Consider the following 26,584-nt stretch of genomic DNA (forward strand, 5'->3'; position numbering starts at 1 on the left):
TTTTTTTTTTTTTTTTTTTTTTTTTTTTTTTTTTTTTTTTGTATCCCTTACATGTGGCCAACTGCAGAACAAACCTTAATTTTTTTATTTTTTTTTGTGGAAGATATAACCTATTATAACTAAAAATTGCGTTATGGTATATTCAAATGTCTGTTCTAAAACTCTCCTTTTGGAAAGAACATATCTTGATTGGTGGCCTTTTCTCTTTGTTGGCTAAAGAGAAACAGAAGGAATTACCCTCCCTCACTCTAGCACTTCAAATGAAGCCATCCATTGACAAAGAGACAGAGCTGAAATTCCCTGGAGCTACATTTATAGTATTGATGGCTGCATAACATAGCACAGTGGTCATGAAACATGAAACAGCTCCTTAAGAAAAGCCTTACTCAACCCCAGAGCTCCCAGAAAATGGGCTCTTTGTGTTATTATTCCAATAAGGTGTGATTTAAGTGTCCTGGAAAGTGTCACCAAATTGCAAATGATGGGAAATGTGCATTTGCACCCTACATGGAGCAAGCTTTTGCTAATTGAGAGAGTGTAAAACTGATGCTCTCCTCCTGGTTAGAGGTGTGAAGCAGAGTTGCGATGATGCTTCTGTTTCCTATGTTGTCTTTAGAAATAATCCAAAATGCATTGGGGTGAAAGTGAGGACCAAAAACAAGAGATTAAATTAGTTTTTTATTACTGTTTAAGTCATTAAGTCAGTCAAGGAGTACATTACAAAGCCTAGAAAAAAGCAGTACAGGGGTGGCAGGTGATCACCGGTCCTGGAAAACATGAACAGTGAACATGAACAGTAACATCTGGTGGAAGGTGGCAAAATGAACAGAAATACAGAGAGAACTTCCTTGGGGAAAAAAATCAGTGCTTCAGGTTGTAACAGTGTTTATTTAACATCAAACACATTTGACCATTACACATTGTGATCAAAAATATTTAAATCATATATTCCGATCAAGCCTTTTCTAAAAAATCTAAACAATAATTCTTACAGCACCTTGCAGAAGTAATCTACCCCTGAAAATTGTTTTACTTTTTTTTTTTTTCAAATTACAGCCTCATATCTAAAAGGTGAGACCAACACAAAGCAGTCCATAGTTGTAATGTGTAAATAAAGGTTCTTAAAAGGTTTCGCAGTCAGCACTGTGACAGTGTTGGCATTCTTGCATGGGCCGTTCAAACAGACAAAACATTTGAGTAATCAAATAACTTAAATGATTCATTAACTGAATCATTCCTTTTTCAGATGGGTGTTGAACCTTCCTGTTTTGTGGCCCAGAGTGACACAGAACCACTTCAAGCACAGTACCAGGTGAAAAACCACTTCTAAGATCCAATCCTCTGTGATAATAAACTCTGGAGAGGTTTAAAGAAGCTTACATTATAAATTTGTCTACATCAAGACTTGAGAAATTAGTCTTCCCCAGAAGTCCATCCAGGATGCCTGGGGCTGAGTTATTTTGCAGAAAACAATGGACATTTTAGAATCTAGATCTGCAAACTAGCGCCAATAACCTTCAGTTACAAAACAAGATGTTATGCAATACGATGTTAACTCAGGGGGATGAATACTGATGATAGCACACTCAGTTCTTTTTCCGTTAAAAAACATTGAAAGCCACACATAATTTGTGTTGGTCTATCACTTAAAATCCCATCAACACAAAGAGGTTTTGATTATAAAGGAAAAAAAGCTAAAAATTTCCAAGGATTTCATTGCTTCTGAAAGGAAGTGTTTGCATACCAAGCTAGACAGTGATATAACGTGCTGCAACAAAACAAATTCAATACATAAAAACAAATAAAATGTAACTTGATTATCTATCATGTTAGCCTGTTTATATCACAAGGTAGATTGCCTTCAGTTTTCAGATGTATGTACACTTTTAGCAACAAAAATCTGTATTTATACTGTATATAAGGATCAATTGGAAATAAGGAAAGTTGATAATTGCACTGACACTCAGTACAAGCTGCTCTCTTTCAGTGACCAACAAACTTATTTTCAGTGTGTGTCAGAACAGTCCACCCACAAAGCCACCTACACACACATGGACACACATTTATTTGACATCAACCTTATGCTAGCGGCTCTGTGTGTCAGTGACGCTGACAGTAAGCGAGGACTACAGACTAAAGGCTACTTAGACTGTATCGAAAGGACAAAAAGAAAAAAAAAAAATCACAGTTTCTGCAGCCAGTGAAATATTGCTCTGTTTGGTGTGATCACAGGGATTTGGACATGTTCAATACTAACACTTAAGTCGACCAGTGTTAGGTTATAGATACTTTGTATAAAGAATAAACTGAAAAAGAGTTCAAATGTAGACAGTACCCTTCATATTTATCAGTGCCCCTGGCGTAGATATACAATAATATAACAAAGAAAAGGTTGGAAAAATTCCTGCCCACATTTTTACTGCTTGTTTGTCCACCAATCAAGTGATTCACTGATGCTTTCCTTAATATCCACTTAAAGTAGTTATTGTAGAAAATTATCTGCAAAAATTATATTCTGTCTCAAAATTAGTAGCATAGGCACGTAAAATGTATTCACCACTGGCCCTTTACCCAGAACCAGCCGCTTTGAACTGATGAGACAAAGGCTATATCTCCACTGCAGTTTTTTGAGAGGCAGTATCACAGACTGCAAACCTACATGGCACTGCAGTCACCCATTTGCAGATGAAGATTTTACACACAGCCCCGTGCTTACAGAAATAAAGTAGTAGTATTTGCCTTCAAAGTTTCATTTGGAAAAATCATCACCAGCAGAAATGGTGTTTCAATACAGATTTGATTGAATTAAAATAATTGAATTAATTGGTTGGCCTTTACTGAAACAACAATAAACCGAGATTAAATACATGGACCTTAAACCTCAGCTTGATGCTATTTTAACCCACATTCAAAGAATGAAGATGATTCTTTGGGCTTTATCTTTTAAATAAATTTATGAATCTTGTAATTTAGATCCATGGTATGTTTTTAGAGTAAAATCTTTACCTCAGCATCTTAGTCCACTTACACCATATGCACTAGATAGGCAACAGAAAGTGGTCTCCATATATGATGGACATAGAGACACAGCTGAAACCTGCAGATCCTAAAAAACTTGCAGCCTTGCAATTAATAGTTATCAGCATATATTAGATCTGACAGACTTGTTTCCTTTATAGCTTTTCACCTTATCATTGTTCTCCTCTATTCAACAACACATTTATAAATCACACATGCAATCATGTAAAAGTCAGATTAGATATAATTTTTGGTAAAATTACAAAGCAATACCTATCTATTTGGCCACATGGAGCTAAGATTAAGATTATGGTCACTAAGTTTTAAAGGTTCATAATTCTACGTGGGTTATGCTTTTAAAAAAGTCATCTTTTTTTAGAAAGGAGCCCATACTAACCCCTTAGAGAGGTAAAAGGTGTGTGGTGCTTTTTAGAGTGCATGAAATCATCAGCTATTTGAAATGCCTGGAGGTTTTTAAATGTAAATATGGTGGCCTTTATACTGAGATACCAATAAAATCAGTTGTCTTGAGACCTTTAGCAGAATCATTTTGTTAAATCTTAAGGTACAATAAATGTAAAAGGGGTTCGGCAAAAAAAAGGCTTTTTCCATCGCCATGACAGTCCACTCAACACACAATGAAACTGTAATTTTTGTACGAAAATTAAGTATTTTTGTAAGGATGAAGGGTATTTTTGCATTACTGAATACAATTATTCCAAAAAGTTTAAGAATTGTTGCTGTGAAATGACATCACTGCAATAAATACACAAATACTTTTTAAGGCTTTTTACACGTCTCTATCGGGGTTGTAAATAAGTATGAAGGCGCTATTGATAAAAAAGCACAAAAACAATAATCTTAAAGAATCAGAGAGAAAAAAAAGTTCCCTTATATTTCCTTTCTTCCTATTCTCTTGGTTAATGCAAATTTTTCTATTTTGTTTTTTTGTTTTTTACAGTTTTAGCTAAACATTAAGACATTTTTGTTTTGGCATTTGATACAGTATCAGAGCACAAATGCCAGAATCAGGGGACAGCAAATACAGGCAAGTGGACATCTACCCAAAGACAACATAAGCTTGTTAGGATGAGGCATGTTTAAAAAAAAAAAATAGCTACCAATGTTCTATATGCATAGAACTCCTATGTAATAGAATCTGTTTTATTATTTTGGTATGAGTTATATTAACACTATGGATACTGAGCAGAGCAGTAATGCAATATAGTACACTTTAGAAAAATCAGCATGGAAAAGGCCTTTGCAAGAGACAGGGGTGCTGTAGCATACAGTTTAACAAAAGCGACACTTTTTTTCACTAAGTGGGAGTACGAGGGAAACAAACGCATGCTATTATTAGCTACTTCTACAAATATCTCTATGTACAGGCTCTTTACATGTTATAGCCAGGTTATCATTTCCTGTGCAACTAAGAAAAGAAACAGTGTTTATGTGCTTAATGTGTCAAAAACCCACATTGGCTGGTCTCAGTACTTTATATTGCGCACCAGCTTACTGTGTGGACATTAAAGAAATGGAAAGGTGCAAAATAAGATGCTTATCTACAGGGTATTACAGGAGTATTTACACCCTTTAAATGTGTTCTCCCATTAAAAAGCAGAAGCTTATTTTTTGGGGATTTTTATGTGTCAGTCCAACATACAGCAGAAGTGAATGGGAAGGAATAGACTGTATTAACAACGTTCATGCTTTAAAAGAGATAAGAATAAGAAATGATTTACTCTAGATAAAATCCTGCCTTCAGAAGACTCATATTTACCTGCCTGTCCTGTGTTGGCCTTTTTAAATTTGTTGAAGAAGATTAGTGAACAAGCAGCACCATGAGGACTAAGGAACACAGCAAACAGGTCAGGGAGAAAGATTAAATCAGGGTTAGATGATAAAGGGATCTCTAAACCATCTAGCCAAGCAATGTTCAATCCATGAATCTTAATATAAGAACAGCATTGTTGAAATCTACCAAGACATGGCTGTTCCACCACATACGGGTTGGGTGAAGAGAACATCGATTTAACAACTAACGAGAGGGTTTATTGTTACTCTTAAGTTGATGCAGAGAGCCAAAGTCCACAGGGGAGAATAAAGTGAAAGGACCTCCACTGGGTGTGCACTTCATAAATCTGCTTCTGATTGAGCCAAAGTAATGGTTGCAGTTTGTCACCTGGGATACAGGCTGATACATGTACATTGAGGGCATGGTAAGAAAAAGTATTTGAGTTACTAGGAAAACCACTGTGGCAGGCATACTTTAAAGTAACACTGCATGTCAAAGTTAGTTTTTCTTCAGTAGGTAATGGAAGCTGATCTGAGATAGTAGGAGGATTGATATGGTTAGTAAATACAGGACAATCCTTAACGAAGACCGGCTAAAGACTGATATGATCCAAAGCTCAAGCCAAGGTTCAACTTCACAGATGCTCTCTAGTCGATCTGACTAAGCTGGTGCAATTCTACAAAAGGAAATGGGTACATTTTCAGATATTTTTTATAAAACACTTAGAAGACTTCAATACCTCCCTTCCATTTCAAAATTAAGCCCCAATCTGAGCTGATCCATCAAATAAAATCCCAATATAATGTACAGTAAGGTATTCTAAGGATATAAAGGTCCAAGGGGTTCTAATGTTTTGTGAGGTCTTTTCTTTCTCAGTGTGTTTGAATCCGCTCTTACAGATTATAATGGCTGCCTACGGGGCATCATTTCTGCAATTTTCTCTAGCCGGCCTATTAACCAGTAATCAAAACAGTTTTTAATAGAGTCTTATGTATATATTTACACTCATTACTAGTTTTAAAGACAAGCAGGCTTCATGTGTGAGTCGAAAGCTTGACGGCTGATATATTTCAGCCTAAAGCTCAAGTTTAAGGAGACACAGTTTAATAATCTACCAAAATGTGAAAGTGCTGTACATGTTAGAAAAACACAAGGCAGCGCTCAGGAAAGGTAGCACACAGTCTGAATGAGATGATACTAATGCTGCAAGTTAAAAAGAAGCAGTCAGTGTCACCATGCTAGCAGCTAATGTACAATGTGCAGGAGTCAGTGGGAAATGGGAGTTCACAACGGGAGGTGGTTACTATGGGGGCCTTTAACCCTGCTCATCCATTGCCTCCGCAGCTGTGTGAAGCAAAGCAGAAGCTTCCCCATTGCAACGGGATGTGGGTTCAGCTGCCTGTGGTTCCGGGTTCAGCTCCTCAGATGAGGCTTCTCCCGTTGATTCTGCGGGTGGTGCCTGTTGGCTCTTTTCCTCTCCAGTGGGTTGCTCTGTGTTGGGACTGGGAGCAGCCTCTGGCACGGCAGCAGATGACGGCGCAGAGGGATCATTGGAAGCCTGGGGAGCTGAGGGGTCTGCAGGCACCTCAGCTGAAGGAGCAGTGGACCTAGCCTCGCTGTGCTCTGGGACTCTTAGTCTTTTCATGATGGTGGTGACTCGCACAGCTTTCTTTGGGAAAAGGAAATGTGAAAAATTATCCCTGAAAAGACGGCATGCATTCCCTCTAGTATCAATGATTACTCTAAATGTTTGGCACATAAAATGCTGAAACTTTTGCTATCTTACTGGAATTGCATGTGATTAAGCATCATAAAACAGTCAGTTACAAGTAGAAGGAGAATACATGGTTTGTAATTTCTTTACTTATAGAATCTGAAAGTATTGATGTTAATTTTCTTTAAGGGTTAGTGCTTTGTAGACTCACCCTTAGCTATAATTAGCGCTCTAATGGTTTGCTTGTCTTAAAACAGGTGCAAATGTGTTTGTTTGTGTGGAGAAGGCATTCAAAGAAACTGCAAATTGATTTAAGTTTTCAATTCAGCAGACAGCCATCCATTTTTGTTTATCAATATGCAGATTATATTCTGAGGAACAAACAAGTCCATGGGTGGAGGAAATGCGAATCTAAATGTTTGCCAAGTGCAAAGTGATTTTCCAAATTCGACTGGAGCAGCAGTTCTTTCATCCTTTCTACTGAAAATCAATTGCAAGCTGGCAGATTAAAATATCTGAAGTCACTTCAGATATTTTCCTGTCCTGTCCTGTCCTTCCTCTCCAGAACCTATGCAGATATGTAGCACCAGACTGAGTCCTGAGCAGAAGCAGCACTGCATACGGGCTAAGCTGTGTCTCTACTGTGGTGAGGCTGGTCATTTTGTTTCTGCCTGTCCCTTACTGTTAAAAGCCAGGGTCCACCAGTAAAGGTTGCTGGCGGACCAGAAGATTTCTTTAATTTCTCCTCGTCTACTTTTGCCTGCTTCACTCCATATAAATAACAAATCCCTTTCCCTATCAGCTCTACTCGACTTCGGCTGTGAAGCCACAAAGGAGGCAGTTGTATAAAGCTAGAGGACAGAAAGATTCTGTGAGCATGTGAACAAATTTGGTCATCAAACTCTTAGATTCTATGTTATATTTAGGTCTATATTTTTTATCACATAGATATACTTTGATAAAAGTCATCCCATGAACGATGTTGCTGAAGCAAAGTCTCCTTCTTGTTTTTCTTTAAATACAATCCTATATCGGAATCCAGTTATCTTCTCATAAAATATGTGGAGCTTTCCTGTTCCTTCTGAGGCATGACCACAGAATGATACCAATAATTTCACCAAAAGGATGAGTAATGTGCAATGTTTGCTTTACAACACACTGCCATGTCCTCTTTTAGATGTGGCTTTCTTTTTCATACGTTTACTTATTGGAACTCATTTCTGAAGGCAGGATCTATGTAGTACATAACTTTTACTGTAATGATTTCAATACCGAACCTATATTGTGAGTTTAAATCTTTGCAGCTGGAACCGCTTAGTGTCCCATCTTTAATAGTCTGATTTAAGACAGGAGTTACATCTTTTCTGTTTTGTTTTGGCAATCAAATATATTTCTAATAACACAGAAGAATGTGGATGTCATGAAGAAGTATGAAAGCTTTTGCAAGGCCCTATATTTGCCAGTAAGAATCATTCTTAAAGGCACTACAGCTAGAGTTGAAGCTTCAAAGCTTTGAAAGCATTTGGATGAAGAGAACAAAATGGCTCACCTTCCATTTAGCTCTGGCAAAGTTCTTTTCAATTTGTGCACAAACATTTTCTTTGATGTTCTTATCTGAAGCTGCACCACCAGAGATCCTGCAGAATGCAGAAAGAGATTAAAAATAAGAGGTTACCCTCACATCTGAGCAGTACTGTCAGTTTTTATGGCTAAAGGGAGCTGAAAAAAATCATTGCAGCTCATTATAACAGGAGGAAAACTATTCCATAAACACATGCATACTTAAGGGTTATTCTTAATTGGTTTCTTTTAGTGTTTTCCTCCCTGGTCTAGTACATATTGTAGCACAGCTAATTAAAAACATAAAGTTTGTTGAAAATAAAACTTAACAGATCAATCAAACCCTCAACAGTAACAGTATTCAGATTGGACAGGATAATTAATATTATTTTTTAAATTTTGAACGTTTGTTCTGATGAGATCTTTTTAACTATGCAGTCTGATTTATACTGAATCTGTGCAATATATCAAAGCTGCTCTGTCTACCATTCATGGTTTATAGCCTCCTGGGCCGTCAGCCTCTGGTCTTGATCCACCTCCATCAAACGAGCAACCAGGTTCTTAGCTGTCAGAGAAATGACACATGGAGGAAGGAAAATGCGTAAAGGGTTTACTTCCTGACAGGATGAAAACACAAATATAAGTGCTTTGAAAAGTCAACAGGAAGGAAGAGAGAAAGATTCCTTTTAAACGTGAAAAGCGTTTATATGAGAAGTTGCCACAGAAAGTACCTGAATCAGAGATTTCATCCCAGTAGGGAGAGTCAAACTCATAATCGCCTGCAAGGATTTTTCGAAACAGATTCTTGTCATGGTTTTCATAATCGTCATCATCGGTTTCATCATAGAAAGGAGGGTTTCCGGACAGACTGTAGATAAAAAAGAAACAAGTGGAGGGGGGTAGGAGGCGGCAAATAGTTTTGGTTCAAATAAATCTTTGCAAGATTCAGTAAATCAATCCCAACTCAGGATGCTTCCAACCAACATGGATGCAGAGAATCAAACATCAGTTTTTACATTAGGCCTGACCAACTCATTCTAATTCTGACCAACTGTTTTTTTTTTCTCACAATCAAAGGAGAAAACAAATATACTGTATATTGGTTAACATCTACTGGTTCAACAAAAAAAAAAAAAACAAAAGAAAATAACAAAACTATTTCTATTTTTGTATTAATGTGTACATTACACAAACATACAAGCCCAAAATTACATTTTGTTAACAGTTTTATCAGATGCTGGTGAAGATTCTTAGTCATCCAGGTCATAGTTATTCCAAAATAGTTAAAAAACAATCCACTGGACTTTGTTTCTAAGTTGAAGACGTTTCCCTTCCCATCCAGGAAGCTTTTTCAGTTCAAAATGTCAGAATCAGCATTTAGTTTTATCAGATTTAACTCTAAAGGTTTCATTCAGCCTAGAAGTACGTTTCTGTTGAAATATTACAAAGAATAAATGTCTCTTTTTTTTTATAATCTTTTTTTAATCTATTAGTTAAATCTATTTTAAAATGGCAGGTCAAACAATATTTATGCCCTTTCTTTTAAGAAAAATAAATAAACTTTTATTTTCATTACAAAAATCAAAGTCTTCTATAATTGTTGACCAGTTTTTGAAAGTTTCTGCTGTGTTATGTATTCAAATTATAAGAGCTGATTCGGATGCCTGGCTGATGGTTTGTTACATTGGGTTTACATGTTAAAAATGTCCCTATCTGTTGAATGAAGGGATAACTTACAGTATGTACATGATGACACCTATTGCCCAGCAGTCAACAGGTCTCCCATATCGCTGCCTGCCGACCACTTCAGGAGCTGCATAGGTAAACACAAACACCATTAATCACCAATAATCTGCTGCCAGCTTATTTCTTATTTACCTATTTTTTTATCCTCACCCAGGTATTCAGGTGTTCCACAGGGGTCTTTGATTAGTCCGTTCTCCAGCTTGGCCAGGTGGAAGTCACTGATGACGATTTTGGAGTGCTTTAGACGGTTGTAGTACACCAAGTTCTCCAACTATAAATTAAGAAAATTAGAAAACCTCACAAAGAACTAGGTCTAATGCTTGACATTATTGTTTAGCTGAATTTTTAAGTAAATCAATGACAGAAGGAAGCTTGTTTAACCTTCATGGTTCAGGTTGAACATGCTAATGTTCATAAGCCTTGAGGCGGCCTTAACTATTCCTTTGTCTTGATAAATATAAATAAACTTTTATTTGAATTACAACAATCAAAGTCTTCCACCAAGATTTCTGCCATGATTTTGACAATTTATTCTAGTTGTTTATGTACTTTTTGGATCAAAAATACTAGAAGCTCTTAGTTGAGCTGATAAGTAGTGATTCTTATCTCTGGCTGATGGTTTGTTGTGCTTGGATCACATGTTAAAAATGTTCCTATCTTTTAAATGAAAGGATAACCTACAGTATGTACATTATGAGACCTATTGTCAAGTAGTCAACAGGCCACATTGGAGAAATTTTTGGAATGTTAGATAAATGTTTGCCTTACTCCAACTCAATCTCCTGAGAACGTTTTTTTTTTTCCACAGGAATTTTTATGTGTTAAAACGATATCTCAAAAAAACTCTATAATCAGTGTAATTCTACTAATTTCTTACTAGATATGCTAAGAGCTACAAGACAGCTGATGAACATAATAAAGAAAGTTCAACATTGAAAAACAGGCTATTATTCTGACACTCCAAGTAAAAATGGTTAAATCTAGTTTGGTTGAACTACTCTTTAGAACTGATTGCGGTTTTCTGAAATAAAAAATATCTCTTGATGTCGATACAGTCTGAGATTTCAAAAGATCTTGAAAGGGATAAAAAGATACTATAAAGACTGCTAACAATAACCTAGCATCCCCACATACTAAAAATTAGTTCTTCAATAAAGCTGGGTTACAAAAAATAATTAAAATAAATTTAAGAAAAAATGCACTTATTAAAAAAAAAAAAGTTATTTAGATTTACAATTTTTGCACTGGATTTTCATTTAGAGGTTTTGCAGCAGCAAATTTTGCCAGTTGCAAGTTGTCAGTTGCATGTGCTGGCTGGTAGAATTGGAACCATTGCGGTCTCAAAATCATTCACACGGCTTTGTGTTAGGCATCATACACATGTCACCACTTTGTGTTACCTTTAGGTTTCTGTGAACGATGTGCAGGGAGTGAAGGTAAGCCACCGCCTCCAGCACCTGCCTCACTACATTGCTAGTGTCCCGCTCCGAGTAATAGCCTTGATCCAGAATCCAGTCAAACACCTCTCTGCCTGTTGCACTGTGAAAAGGTAAGAGAACAGCTCAGCAACTGATTGCATGTTTGTCCACTTCTGGATAAGTATTAATTCAACTATTCTTTTCATTTTTGCACAGTTCGTCCTTCAGCAAATAGAGGAAGGGATAAGTAAAAAAAAAAAAAAAAAAAACATTTAGGAAAAATACAAAAAATAAATTCTGCTATGAGAAGGTATCTTTTGTCTTTCCAAAAATGGTGAGGAATCCATCTGGGAACTGATAATTGGAATTTCCCTTAGGATTACTCTGTTTGCTGAATATTCAGCATAATCAGAATCCCTCAAGCCCTGTCAGCGGGGAGAAAAAAATCATTTCCACATTTGGAAGTTCCTCAGAAATTAATCTGATTCCCAAAGAAAAAAAACTAGTTGAAAAGAATGGATCCTTGGGCGATCACATCTGAATACCAAATGAGGCCAAGCTGAGAGCTGCTCTCGCATCTTCTGGGCCTTGAGCAACAACGGCTCATTCCCCAGGAGCGTGTGATCAACAGAAGCAGCTCAGGGCCAAGCTGTGGCAGACACAAGTTTTTTTGGTTTTTTTTTCCCAGGCACGTCAGACATGTAAACTCACAGTTCAAGGAAGAGGAAGTACTCTTTTTTGGTCTCAAAGGCATCAACCAGTTGGAGGATGTTGGGATGTCTCACCCTGAGGAAAGTGTGTCAAAGCAGACAAAGAAGAAAAGGAAGAAATGTATGTCATTCAATTACATTAATAACCAAGGTGTTGAAACTGAATTTGAACACTTTATTTATCATATTGCAACAAAAAATGCAGCATACTTCCGGTAATGGAGCTCACCAGGCATGTACCAGTGAAACCAAAAGAGGCTAACCAAAAATAAGAACTTATTATTATCCTATCTTAAGAGTCTATGGATTGTTGCCTTCATAACTGCAGAATATGATATGGAAAGACTAAAGCTGTGTTGGAAATGCCCGCCCTGTTCAATGAACCCTATGCATCATTCAGTCGGAGCAGAGTTGCGATTTAGGACATTTATGTGTCATTATGGCTGTAAGTCACCCCTGTTTCCTAACTGTGGTTAACACAGCAGGAGGTTTACAAAAGGCAGAGGATAGAGGGATCTATGGAGCCTTTCAAAAATCTTCTGTCCCCTTGTACCTTTTTTTACATTTTGTAATATTGCACCCACAAACCTCTGTGTTTCAAATGAAAATAGAAAATGTTCGTGGTGAGTAGAAAATGAAGGCTAATCATGTTTTGGGTGTACTATTCCTTTAAGCAGAAAGAAAGTCTCACCTTTATCTCTCTGTCAGCAATTCTTTTATATTCTCTTATTACTTACTAAAATGTATATTTAGAAAAACGCATCAGTTAAGGAAAAAACATTTTAACCAAAATCAAAAGCAGTCACTTACATTTTCAAGATAAGGATCTCATTTTTGGCCGCCTTGCGTACTTTTCTCCCATCTTTTTTAAGGAATTTTTTACATGTGTACATTTTCATAGTTGCTTTATCCTTGGCCCTGAAGATCTCACAGAACTCCTCCCTGAAAGTTGAATAAATAAAAAACTATGAAAAAGTAACAATCACATAGCATATGAACAGTGAGGCAGATTAAACAATACTCACGATTTAACAATCTGGCCCAGGTCATATTTATCTGTCACATCCGAAGGATTGTGATATTCCTTCTTTTCCCCAATCGTTAAACAGCCAAATGGCATGGCCACACCCAATCTACAGTAAAACAAGCATAGAGACAGAAGAGAGGACGACATCAGAAGAAGACAACGTTCCCTTTTTGACTGTCTCTTCAAGCTCAAACTGTGCTGTAATGCATCAGATGATGACTTTTATTGCTGAGAAAGATATTAGAAAGTCTAGGACCTGTAAGCCAAAGGCAGCAATTTTAATGCAGAAATGTGTTTCATTTAACTTTTCCTAACAGAGCTTTTCATGATGCTGTAATAGCAAAACACAAGAAGATAACAGCTTCACCGTCTCAGCTCTTTGCAATCGTCTTATTCTAAAAGTCGAACAAATTTCCCTCAGTGGGCTGACAGTAACACAAGCAAGCAGTGAGGGAGCAGGAAGTGCAAGAAAATATTCTTATATGCTTACTGTAGCATCAATAATGTATTTATAAACCACTGAAAAAAAACCCTGAAAAAGACGGATATAAATGGGAAAAGACCTACATAATATGTCCATCAGGGAGGCATTACATTATGGTCATTTACAGACATGAGAAAATAATTAATTAATCTTCTTTCATTTTTTCAGTCTATATTTCATTGTAAATATTTTTGGTTGAAAGCACTGTGTCAGTTAATAAAAATTGCATGTATGTGTTTTATAAAAGTTCTATCAAATCCTCTGCTAGAGCATTTAATTCAGTTTAATGTTTGCATTTTAACTAGTCCATGCAACATTTTAATTCTTCTCTTTTTCTACCACCCTAGTGTAGATGTGTTGCACTGCTCAGGTTTAACACCCTGTTGGTGACTCAGATTGCCTAAGAACTAGCCTCAGATTTGACGACCCTCTCAGTCATAAGAATCCTATGACTGCAAGATAAGCCCAAATCATTACATCCTTTTTATCACTGACTTATTTTAACAGAATCTCTAAATACACAACTGACTACCTATAACTGGCTAACCCAACAGTTAAAGTCAGTTAGTCTCATTTAACCCCACCCTTCCTTACCTTCAAACCCTTCTTACTTCATCTCTATTCCTCCCTTTCAACTCATCCTAATCACTCAGCATCTCATCTTTCAACATAGAGGTTGTAGCATCATGCTAAGAGCTGATCTTCTTCTGGACATACAATTAAGCTGATGTGAAATATCGACCAAGCTAAATACAGGAAAACCCTTGGCAATCTAGAAATAGGGCATGACTTGAAAATTAATGCTCAGCAGCACTCTAGCTCCAATCTGTCTAATCCTACAAAGGGACTCCAAAAAATAAAAAATAAAAAAAGCAAAGGTTGTAGTTCCATCATAGGAAAAGGAGTATAAACGGGTTTTATTCTTTTTCCGATGGCATGTTGACATTCCCTGTTTTCAGTACATGATTCTCATTGAAAATTTGAATGGGTAAAAATCTTCCAAAGCATTTTCAGTGTTTGTAGCAGGGTGCTGGCCATGACACGTAATGAAAGCACCATAATGGGTCCACTTAAATCGACCACCATCAGAAACACTGGAGCATTATGTTCTGACTGCTGTCTGCCCCTCAGGAGTGCCAGCCAGTGGTTCTTAATGCTTCACGACTCAGTATGTTAACCAGTCTATCTGCAGGAACAGCTCAGTCCTCTAAGCCACATCCATATCAAGTCTCTATAGAAATGGTAAGGATGACGGCTGGTGGGAAATGTTAGGGACTCCAGGCAAAAACAGCACTCACAAAAAACAGGTTTTCTTTGCTGTCTGCTGACATCAGTTGAAAACTCTTGCATTGCTTAGCAGTGTTTAGGATTAGAGCAAATGTAATGCAAAATATGCACTGTGTCAAGATTTTTTTAAAGCAGCAGTAAGAGGGATTAATTTACCTGCAGCTAAGAGTATAATATAAATGCACCTTATAGGAATAAGTTGTACCTCTAGGAATGGTAAGCCTCTATGCAAAGAAGCAAATTGCAGAACTAATCTGATGAAAGGGAAATCCTCTAGAATTCAGAATGTTTCCCTGTTATCAGAGAGCAGGTGACTGTTTACAAATTTAGGTTACAAAAACTGTATGTGGTAATTTGGTAACACCTAAGTGCTATACTGATACATTTGGATTAATTATTATCGAGGGAAGTGCAATTATTTTTATCGCTTTGTTTTGTTACTGTATTGTGGAGAATCCGTACTAAATTAACATCTCTGTTGGATAATGTCTCCTACGCCATGCATCAAGTTGCTGCTGAACTGGAAAGCTCCTTCAGTGACAGACTGCTGCCCCCTAAATGCACCTCGAAGCGTTATTACAGATCCTTCCTCCCAGCAGCTGTAAGACTTTAAAACCACCACTGTTCCCAACAACCTCAATAAGTTGTTACCTTCATGGTGAATTTTGCACAGTTTCTATCTTATTCAGTTCAATAACATGCTTCTGCCATTGTGCACATCTCTGATGTTGTTGCTATTTGTAAATGTCCATTTTGTAAAAACGTCCACAGTTGTATATCGGTTATTTATTCTCCAGGTGTACAGTATTTATGTTGTTAAAACACTTTACAGTACAGTATTGTATTTGTTTATTTTTTAGCTCTTCAGTATTATGTTATTTTTATACACTCTTCTAAGGTCCACATTTGTGTGACCATCCCAATAAAGGGATTTTCTATTCTATTCTATACTTTTAACTTTGATTTGTAAACCTAACGGAAAAGTGCTGTGAATCAGCTTCTGCTATATGATGCTGCTCTCTGATACAGACATTAGACTTCTGTATAACAGTTTGCCTATACTGTTGTGTCTGTCCCTATCATATAAACTTAATGAATTAATAAACATTGACAGATGTAGTGGAACAATTCAGGCGGCTGACTATGCTAAAATCCTTCTAACTGCATGGCTGAAAAGTTTTTTTTTAAACAGTTTGTTCTATGCTGTGAGATTTTATGTAATTTGCCAAAACAAAGTGTCAATCTGGCAAAACATAAGCATTTTGTGCAACACTAATTTCAACTAATGTCATTGGATGTACCTTTGAAGCTTTTTGCTTACATTTAAAGTAGACATGATTTAGTGATTCTTTTTACTTCAACAATTTAATCATGAATACATATTAGGGTCCTTATAGTATTAGAAAAGCCAAAACAATCAATTGCAAAACTGGACTTCATAGTGTTTAAGTCCTTTAAATGTTCTCTATAAAAGGTGCTTGTTCAAGTAAGCTCGTCATTTATTTTAACAGATCTAGAAGCAGGCTTCAGGAGTATAACCTCAGCCCCTCTACTTATTGAACCGCCTACCTGGGATTAGATGTGACCTTAGCTCTGCTTGGAAAGCTTCAGCTGCTATTACAAAACAAATATCTTGGACATTAATTTGCTTTAATACCTTCTGATTTCCTGATATTTCCCATGATAGCATTTTGCCTAAGGCTGAAAAGAAAATAAGGTCAGGACACACACAAGCGTGGCAACAGTCACATTAATCTCTGCAGTGGATAGTCAAAGATGGATGTTTCTCACTAACTCTGCTATTATAGGAAAGCAGCTCAAGGAACCAATATTGTACCTATTGCCACAGGGGCAATACATTTGAATGATTTTATTTATTAAAGGAGAATATATATATATATACTAAAACCAACCCTATCCCTTGTGAAATGCAAGTACCCCCATAACCTAAGAAACTGTTTTAACATCCTTGAAAATGAAAGCTGCCACCAATGGCTGCTTTGGATCGCTTACAGCGCTTCTTTGCAGTATTCCTTTGAAAGAGACACACCCGAAAGCAGTCAAGGAACATGTTGTGGTAATGTCATACCCTTACTGTGGTTTCTAATTTCAGAAATTGACTTGGCCACTCTAAAGCTTTAGTCATGTTTATCTAGAGGTTGATTTTCTGGGCCATGTTTAAGAAAGAGAGATAAGCGAGAACCCAAAATAAGTCCTCCCATAAATCCCAGTATATCCCAGATTTTTGGTTTCGGAAAGCAGGAAAGCCATTATTTTGATTTAGGTTTATACTGCAAGTTACTCCGTGAACCAACTCTGGTTTGTAGCAGGATTTCTTGAGGTTATCCCAAGTTTGGTGCATATTTGAGCTGAGATCAGACACAAGAAAACCTTAAGATATGGTGTGTCCTTTACCGAAGAAGCTTTTAATCATTACGCCTCATGAGATAAGATGCATTTTTAATACCAATTCATAGATTTCTTTTAGCATCATCATTTTCAATAGCTTATCTCCATAACATTTCAGTCACAGATGACTCATTTGAAATAAAAAGGAAATGTTATTTTTGCTGTACTTTTTTTGCTGAGGGTGAATAGTTAGGGATTTGGCATTAAAGAATTACCATACAGCACATCATCTATTACAACATCTTTAAAGTGGCCACATGGATTCAAATCCTGACCTATATGTTGAAGCATTTTTTGAATAATTTTGTAATCAATTATTGAAAAGTTGAGGTTATCTGAGAATTACAGACAGAAAAGCTCCAAAAAGCTATATAAAAAAAACTGAGCATTGAAGAGTAATTAGCTTAGCTAGTAATTGCTAGTAATTAGCTAGTAATTGTTTAAATCTCTAAAGAAGAGCCATAGACCCATTTCACAACAGCTGAATACAGAAATTTTAGGATAATAAATAAAGTCAGGCTTGACCAAATTTCGATCAGTGCATCCTGGCCTTATTCCTTCCACAAATGCCAAGCCAGGCATTACAGTTTTGGCAATTTGAAATTAATTCCAAGGAAACAAGATAACTGTCGGTCTGTAGTTTTCTTCAAGAATCTGTGATGTCAGTTAAAGATTTCCTGATTTGACATACATAATCTATTTTTCATCTTCAGGTAACCAATTGCAGGATTCTCATCTTTAGAGCAAATTATGTTTTCATCAATAGTAAAAGGCATCTGTATCCCGACTCACAACAAATGAAAGGCTGTGTTGTCTTAACCAGAGTGCCAGGATATCTTGGAAAGGTTATTAGTTATATTCTTCCACTGAATGCTTCATCATGATGTTTTTCAAATAAGGAACAATCCTTTATGTCCCTCTTGGTCGAAAGTTGTTTTTGCCATTTAACTCTCCAATAGGTGACATTTTGGAAAAAAAATAACAGTTATTTACATCATTATATAGTATTTAGTGCCAGTTACAATAAATTCATGTTGTTTTTTAGTAACCCTGTTATTTTATGAAAACAAAAACCCTAAGCAATGTGATCATTTCCCCTCATTATAGCAACTTGTCTAAATGTACAGTTTTTCATTCCAATTTTAAGTAGAAAGAGTTACTTGGGAGCTTTGGCATAAAAGTTTGTAAGCTCTGTCTCTGGGGCTCTTTATAGCACCTATTAAAGTTGCAATGCTGCATATCAGTTTGCTGTTTCAGCCTTTGCAGGTCCAGCAGAGGAACATAGACATGAATATAAATAGACAACCAAGATCTATGTAACAGCGGCCAAGAGGAAACACATGTGGACACAGAAATCTGCCTTATTGCAGCAACAGTGGAGCAGAAGCAGATTAAAGATAGAAGCAAAGGTTTTTAAAAAGTAGGATAATACATAATGGAGTTAATTATTAATGTCTGGCAGTCTCTTTTTCCACTGTGCATCTCACTGGGCTTGTGATTCATGTCTTTCTTGTATCTAAGAAATCCCTGATTTCCATGGCGCTTGCTTAGCAGGGCTAGGAGCTGAAGTATGACAGCTTTGGCAGAGCACTTATAATTACCAGCCTCCTGTCTTCAGCCTTTGTCTAATCTAAGTTCAGTTAATCATCCTGCCTGTCTAAAGTATATACAACTTCTCTCATTTGTCAGATGACACAGAAGAATTGGGTTCTGCCCTCATCCTGACATTATACCGTTTAAGAACCTTAAAAAAAAAACAAAGAACAATCTAACCTTTTATGCCCTAGTAATTCAAAACACTGCTCTCTTTCTTACTCTTACTAGTTTCTTCAATATTCTGTAAATAAGAAAAAACTGCAAAACTCCAGAAGCTAACCATTTATTCTTTACAGCCAAATCATAGCATTTCTATAGCAATACTTCAGAGCAGCAAAACCACTGGTTTTGCCCTCAACATAACCGATTTCAGTCCAGCCTCACTGTTATTGTCAAAGCTCTACAACAGTCACAGTGGTTATAATGGGTGGTTTGATAGTGGTGGAATTGCAACAAATACTAATAGTGGAAATACTCTTCAAGTTCAGTGCACAGAAAAAAAAATTAGGTTTGCTGCATTTTGCATGAATAGCCTGTAAGTTATGCAGATGTTGTGAATATGTGGTTAGGTCACATCAATTATTAAAGTGATTCAAACCTGCAGATAAGCTGACTCTGCTACAACGGCATGAATAATAATGGTAGGCTGTACTTGCCTTGCCAGAGGGCAATTTAACTCTGCTGTGTGGATATCTTATTTAATGTACTGTATCAAATTCCATAAAAAATATTAAAGCAATAAACCCTTTTCCTTAGCAGCCAACGGTTTATCATGAGGCACCCTCTCACACTGTTGTTCAGCTTTGGTAATTCAAACAGTGCTCAAACAGTGGTGACCTGTCTATTTTGTAGCCCCTCCTCCACAGATGGTAGAGAATGGATGGATGGATGGATGGATGGATGGATGGATGGATGGATGGATGGATGGATGGATGGATGGATGGATGGATGGATGGATGGATGGGCTAAATCAAGTTGAATAAACAAAACTAGACTTGGAATGAGCTTACATATGGTCTAATTCCAGACTTACTAAGCTTAAGCTATTCTACAAAGAATGAACAAAAAATAGTCTCCATGTCTGAAAATGTAAAAGAAACAAAGCTTTAAATATGCAGATATTTAACTTAAATGTATAAATGTGATTAAAGATCCATATTTGATTTTCAAATACTAGTTAGTGTTTCTTTTTCATTTAAATGAAACATTTTGGACTTTATTTAAAGGCGACATCCAGTCATATTCAGAATTCAAACTTCTGAAAGTACCTTACAGTAAATATGAAATTATAACTTACTGTTAAATAAATGATACATTTTTTAATTAAGAGTAATTTTCATTTGATAGTTCTTTACTGGAGTTATCCATGTTGGTCAAAGAACACTACTGCCACCTACCAGTTTGTGACGTCACGGTGTGGTATCGGCTGTTGAGCAAGTCCCAATGCTGTATCTGGGGTTTGTAACAACGCGCTATTGTCTAAGTAATCTTAAAAACATTTTTCTTCGAAATGTTGGCTACATAACACATGTTCTTTCTCTGGCCAGAAGTTCAATGGCAAATCCACCCTATTCAAGTTGGCAATCTAGTGGTGAACCCATCCATGGGCGATCATGAATCAGAAAGGTGAAATAACAAATTTTTGTTTTCACTTTTACCCAATGTAGTATTACAACATCCAACTGACATGTATGTAGGCATTGTCAGTTCAACTATAGCTCTCGTGAATTTCAATGGTGAAGTCCTCGCTAAAACTTAAATAATTGTTGTTGATTGCAGACTTCTCTGGTAGTTCCCATTGATTTTGTTTGTAAAGTGGGGAGAATGACCTTCGGCTTGCCACACCGTGACGTAACTGGCGGAAGATGTCAGGAGTGAGGTGTTACTATATTTGGGCAATAATGGCCGATCCCAGACTCAGTGATCGCTATGAAAATTATTGTTTTCATTTTTTTACTGATTAACACTAAATTCATTAAATCACCATGAACCTATTAATTTTAGGTGTAGATAATGATTTAATGATTAATTCTTGCTGACCGGGTTAGGGTCAGTTTAATCGAATCAGTCAAAAAAAGAAACAAACGGACAAGGCCAACTAAGCCAGTATTATGTAATCAGACATGCTCCTCTAACACGATTATAAAACCAAGATGCATCAGACCTGTCTCTAAAGCAGAAATATTTCCTGTTTGCTTGTTTTCAGATGTTATACTATCAGCTGCTATGTCATGCAATGTTTATTAATTGTAATTGCCTTCAGGTCAATGAGTCGATGCAATCAACTGGTTTTCCTTAGATAGAAAACTTTAATTTAATTTGACTGTATGATTTGGTGAACTGTAAAGTGCCTTGAGATTACGTGTTGTGAGTTGGTGCTATAGAAATAAACCAAATTACTAATCAAGTAAACTGTACATACATTACATTGTATTACATCTGCTAGTTTAGATTCATGTCTTCAGCCTGAAGGAGTAGGTACTGTAGTTCCCTAATGGTGCAGTAGACAATACTGCCTTTTTATATAGTGCAGTAGAACCCTCCTTTTTTGTAGTTAAGATAAAATAACTGATGGATTCTAGTACTACATGAACCATGTTTCTGTACCATTAATATGTCTTTCTATTTCTTTCAGATAAGATGAGCACACAAAATCAGGCAAACAGACTAAGTCACTTACAATCAAACAAAAGATTAATCTAATCCTGCATCTTTTAAGATTTGAAACATACTCTTGGTTTAAATTGTTAAGTTCTAGAAACCTGTTTTGTTTAACCTTCATGCACCTGCACAGCGAAACATAATGTGTTAAAGGCCTTGAGGTGTTGTTCAAAGTACAACTTTAATTCAACCTTTGTGTAGGCTAATTAAACTAATTAGTCTAATTAAACTTTGTGAGTTAGTTCCCCCTATAAACTGCAGAGATAAATACAAGCCACTCCCAAGCCACTCCCTTTTTGCAAGAAGTCCAACCTGACTGTGACCTCTTTTTAATAAAAACTTGTATGCTAAGGACAATAATAGTGAACTTAGAAGCAAGGACGTAGGATGCAGATGTTTACCCTCCAACCTAATGACCGTTGCTTCAAACCCCAGCTTACTATTTCTTAGTAGTTGTGTCCTTGGGCGAAGCCCTTTACCTGCATTGCTTAATATTTGGTAGTCAGAGGGCCTAGCACCTGTATTGAAGCCCTGCTTCTGTCAGGGTGTCCCTGGGCAGCTGTGTGTGTACACAGCAGCTCACCACCATAAATGGGTGAATGTTTAACACAAATATGTACTGTGAACTACAAATTCATCCTTAATAGTGTAAGTCTTGAATTAAATATGCTGTTATGCATGCAGCTCAAAATCTGTTATAGCTAACTGTCTAACATCTTTAAAACTGTTGTTTTAACATTACCGTTAGAAAGGGGTGTGGACTCAAGAGAGAAAATAGTGCCTTTCAGTTTGATTAAGACCAAATTAAGGAGCCCTTTTCAAGGTTTTATTATTGCCATAGATTTTTCGTCAAGCTCACAGATAAAATGTGGCTGACTTGAAGTAAATTCCTTCTCTTCTAATTATCTTATCAGACTTGAGTTGGACAAAAGCGGTCAAATTTAAACATTGGTTCAAATATCACAGTGATACAGTACTTGTAGCTTTTTAGGTATCATTAGATCCCTGAGCTGCTGATAATGCTCAATAACACTATCATTTAGGAAAGTGGTAGTTTGATTTTTGCTAATTTCCTTATTTAATTTTCTTTTTTGACTTAGTAACTGAAATATTATAGTGTGTCTGAAATATTAATCAATGGAATATTATAGTATAGTGTAAAATATATGAACTCTATAATCAAATAGTTTCAATGACAACTTTTCAATTTCCAGTTGCACTGTTGGGGATTTTAAAAGTAAATGTGATTATGTATAATTATTTATTTGATAATTAGTTTTAAAAATGTGTTCTCTTTATGTGTGCCTCACAGCTCAATCACAGCAGATAGGACATCTTGCTGAGAAGGCGACTTTTAATGCTAATGTTTAGTCTGTTTATTACAATTCACTTCTTGTCCATCTCTAGCACAACTACCCAAAGATCCTTCTATTTACTTTCAGGATATAAAACAGTGGCCAGCAGCTTGTGCCTTATTTTTCATTCCAAGCAAAAAATTGTTTTATCCGCTACTCAAATTGTGTATTAGTTGTTTTCACTTGAGCTTCTCTCTGTAATGCCAGCAATATGTGCATACTGTAATCTGAGCATTGTGCCTCTCCCTATTTGCAAATAATGCTCCCATAATTTCTAATTTTAGCCCAAGAAATGTTCCTGCTCCTGGAAGCCATGTACCTTTATGTCATTTCAATTTAATACAAGGAAGTGATGTGAGCACCGTGTATGGAAAACACGGAAAGATAGCAGCATTGCTTAAATGCGCAGTCAAGGATTAAACTGATCTGGTTAGTGTGAGGTGAAGGTCAGTTTGGGTAGACGATAGGGAGTTGATGAAAAATCTAGAGCAACTCTGGAGTGCTTTGTTCTGAGTGAATACTAAACTCATTGATTCATTTACAGGAATAAACAGGGAGAGAAGCTTAGCCGTGTTTCTCAGAGAAGACCAGATTCATAGGGATTAAAAATATGGACTGGTGCAAACAGCTTTACACTGAAGGAAAAAATGCAAATCTCAGTGATTTATTTACTGAACAAACTGCATGGTAAAATGAGATTCAACATGTCCGACTCCCGGTATGTATACTCAAGGATCTTCTCAGAGACATACCATTAAAACCAAGATTATTAAGACGGCACAAGGGGGCAACAGAGAGTAACTCAAAAAAAGCAACAGAGCTTAAATATAACAGCGAATGGAAAATAAACCAAAGATCAACAATCTTAATGACATAGAAAACTAAAAATTCTAAACTCAAAGTCTAAAATGAGAGAACCATAACACTACTCTTTTGATTGGTCTCAACAAGGCCCCCCTCAGGCTACAGCTGGTACAGAATGCTGCAGAGCAATTTTTATACTACGTGTGCTTATATTATGGCGTCTTGCTAAATGTTGATTTGATTTTAAAAGGATTTTATTTGTATTTATTTGCCAAATAGGCTGATCCCCTTGGATTTATTGGAACTTTTCAAGTCGTACATACCTGTTGCTATTATTGGATCTGCTGACCAGATACTTTTATCTGTCAGTAGGTCAGTTGTAAATCTAAATGGAGGCAGCACTTTTGCAGTTCTGGCTCCAAAGTTGTGGAATAAACTTCTGGTGGTCAGACAGCCTCCATCTCTTGATTTTTATTTTTTTATTTTTTTCATTGACTTTTGACCCAGAGTGAGTTTTCTTTATAAATACTTGTTGTTTCCTTTTGTCTTTTTCTTTCTGGTTTTATTATAATGTGATTTATGTATCTAGATGGTTTTGTGCATGTTTTTTGTGCAGCACTTTAGTCATCTTCTACAGTATGCTGTTTTTTAAGTGCTCAATAACTAAATTGGTGTGGTTTGATATATTTGTACATAAATATAATTGTGACCATGTGATTAGTGAAGGTGCACACTAAATTAAATATATTTTATATTTTATTTTTTCATTTACCAAAGATGTTTGTTGTGTTATACTACATCATTTAAAAAAGGGGTTCTGATTAATCAATAAAAGCCTAAAATGCAATATGTTTAAATTCAAATGAATGCAAAACATCCTAGAGCAATAGAGGGAAAACTTCAATCTGATACTTTACTTTCTGTGAACAATTCTAAGATTATCAAACATTTTAGGTTATATATTTTCTGCAGTTAGGGGTTTTCGGATTTTAGAATATCATTTACGCTTATGCGTAACTATGATTTAATGTAGTACCAGTTCTTTTATTAAGCATAATAGGATCAGCATTTCTTAGTGAATAAGATCTTATTATGTAAAACAAGCTGCAAATCAATGCATTCTGCTATTTCAACATTTCTTACAAGCCTGCCCTTTTCATTCTTTTCTTTTTCCATTCTTTTTCTGGATAAAACCTTAAACACATGAAGAGCTAGCAGTCTTCTGCTGAGAACAAGCCAACCTCATTAGCTCTCTGTTCCTGCATGCTGCTTCAGTGGACAGAAATTTTAATTGCCACGCATAAAATCGACATTACATGAAAAATGATCATCTAAAGGCAGAGATAAATAAAGTGTGCTTGGTTTTAATGTCGGACTAGGGCTAATGAAAGTCCCTTCAGACTGCTGACAGTGAAATTGATAAAACATAGAAACAAATTATGAGCAGGGAACTCAAGGAGTGCTAAGTATGAAAGAAATAACAAGAGGAGACTTTAAATGGATGACATTTCCAATTAAGGATTGGTGCAATGGCCACCACAGGGAGAGATCAGTTTCCTGTAGCAAACTGAAACTGTTAGTTAGAGTTAGGAGGTAACCTCAGGCAATAGTCTAGTACTTTATCTTCTGTTATAGACTCTATGTCCTAATTTTGTGGTGTTTCTGCCTTAACAGAATATTTATATGATCCTATTAGACACAGAACTCACAACACACTTTTATATTCCAGAAGTTACACCATTATTATCAGCTAGGTCTAACAGTACCTTTGGTGCCACTATACCTGTCTTTAACAGACTGACAGCATTTATCTGCTGTTACAAATTTTAGAATTCAAGCCATATGTCCATTTAATATTAAAAGTGTCTTCCTCAAGATCATCAGACGAAATTGAACATATAACTGAAAATAACCTATGGTGTACTGATATTTTAGAGAGGGGAAAAAATGACTGATTCAATTTGTGCCTAAGTGAAAAACTAATTGTCCCATAGAGAATGGGTGGTTGTGTCACCCTTAGGGGGCAAGATTGCTGTTAAGTTTCTAATTCCTGGTAATGAGTCTCTAACATCTTTAACTTTGGTGAATTCTGCCTAACTGAAGTGTGGAGAACTATTTTAGTTCAGACATACAGCAGCTCAGGTAGAGCTTAGTCCAAACATTGACAAGACCACTTTTAAATTTCATTTTCATTTAAACCTTTTTCTATAATTTGAACAAATTAAGGATGCTTTTGGAAGTGTACTTGAGATTGTTATCTTGTTGGGTAATGGCTGGTTCAAATGGCAAGAATATCATGCTGAGTTCTTTCCCTCTCGAGAGCCTCCAATATTGGGAGCCTCTAGAAACCAATAACTGGGGTGATAATAATTTTTTAAGTAAAAAGTAATATGCCCCAATCAGTGGCGCCTCCAGAAATTTTTCATAGGGGTGGCCAGATGAGGCCACTTAAATTCTTGGGGTGGCACACTGAAGCTAATGGCCATATTTTCAGGATTTTAAGACTTAAATAAACACCTATTGATATATTTTGGGTTATTGTGTGATTTTTAATGTTACTAATGATCTAATGTGCATAGATATAGACCAGGGGTCTGCAACCTGTGGCAAGTGGCTCTTTGGACCTTCCACAGTGGCTCTTAATAACTTTGGCTACACATTATATTTATATTGTGGTAATTAAATGTAATAATGATAATAAATACAGGTTTTAGCAGTTTTTTTCTTGGAATAATTGCTATTAATTTTCACAACAGAATGATGGTGAAAGTGCCAGTAATATTTAATTTTAAATCAATATTTTTCCATTATGTTGGAAACTATGATTTATTTTACATCCTTATCCACAAATGTCAGCATCCCATCCATCATCTTTTTTTAAACCTCAAAATAGACATAAAAGGGCGTTTCTTTAACAATGACAACATATTTCCTACAGTAGATCTTTATCTAAAATATAACTTGTCCTTTTTCAAAAGGCCAGGCAACATTTGGGGCTCT

At 36.2% G+C, this 26,584-nt stretch overlaps 1 protein-coding gene across 1 annotated transcript in view; it reads right to left on the reverse strand.

The window, feature by feature from the left end:
- Positions 1-700: 700 nt before the first annotated feature.
- The window catches only part of camkv (CaM kinase-like vesicle-associated), a 65,107-nt gene continuing 39,223 nt past the window's right edge, over positions 701-26,584 (reverse strand). The window contains exons 2-11 of the mRNA XM_015398329.1: positions 12,987-13,094; positions 12,772-12,903; positions 11,963-12,037; positions 11,234-11,372; positions 9,984-10,104; positions 9,825-9,900; positions 8,819-8,955; positions 8,574-8,652; positions 8,077-8,164; positions 701-6,482 (exon numbers count right to left, since the gene is read on the reverse strand). Of these exons, the coding sequence (XP_015253815.1) occupies positions 6,129-6,482; positions 8,077-8,164; positions 8,574-8,652; positions 8,819-8,955; positions 9,825-9,900; positions 9,984-10,104; positions 11,234-11,372; positions 11,963-12,037; positions 12,772-12,903; positions 12,987-13,081 (1,296 nt within the window). The 5' untranslated portion in view covers positions 13,082-13,094 and the 3' untranslated portion in view covers positions 701-6,128. The remainder of the gene's footprint in view (positions 6,483-8,076; positions 8,165-8,573; positions 8,653-8,818; positions 8,956-9,824; positions 9,901-9,983; positions 10,105-11,233; positions 11,373-11,962; positions 12,038-12,771; positions 12,904-12,986; positions 13,095-26,584) is intronic.

The sequence above is a fragment of the Cyprinodon variegatus genome, unplaced genomic scaffold (genome assembly GCF_000732505.1).
Source record: "Cyprinodon variegatus isolate N-32 unplaced genomic scaffold, C_variegatus-1.0 Scaffold29, whole genome shotgun sequence".
Classification (NCBI taxonomy): Eukaryota; Metazoa; Chordata; class Actinopteri; order Cyprinodontiformes; family Cyprinodontidae; genus Cyprinodon; species Cyprinodon variegatus.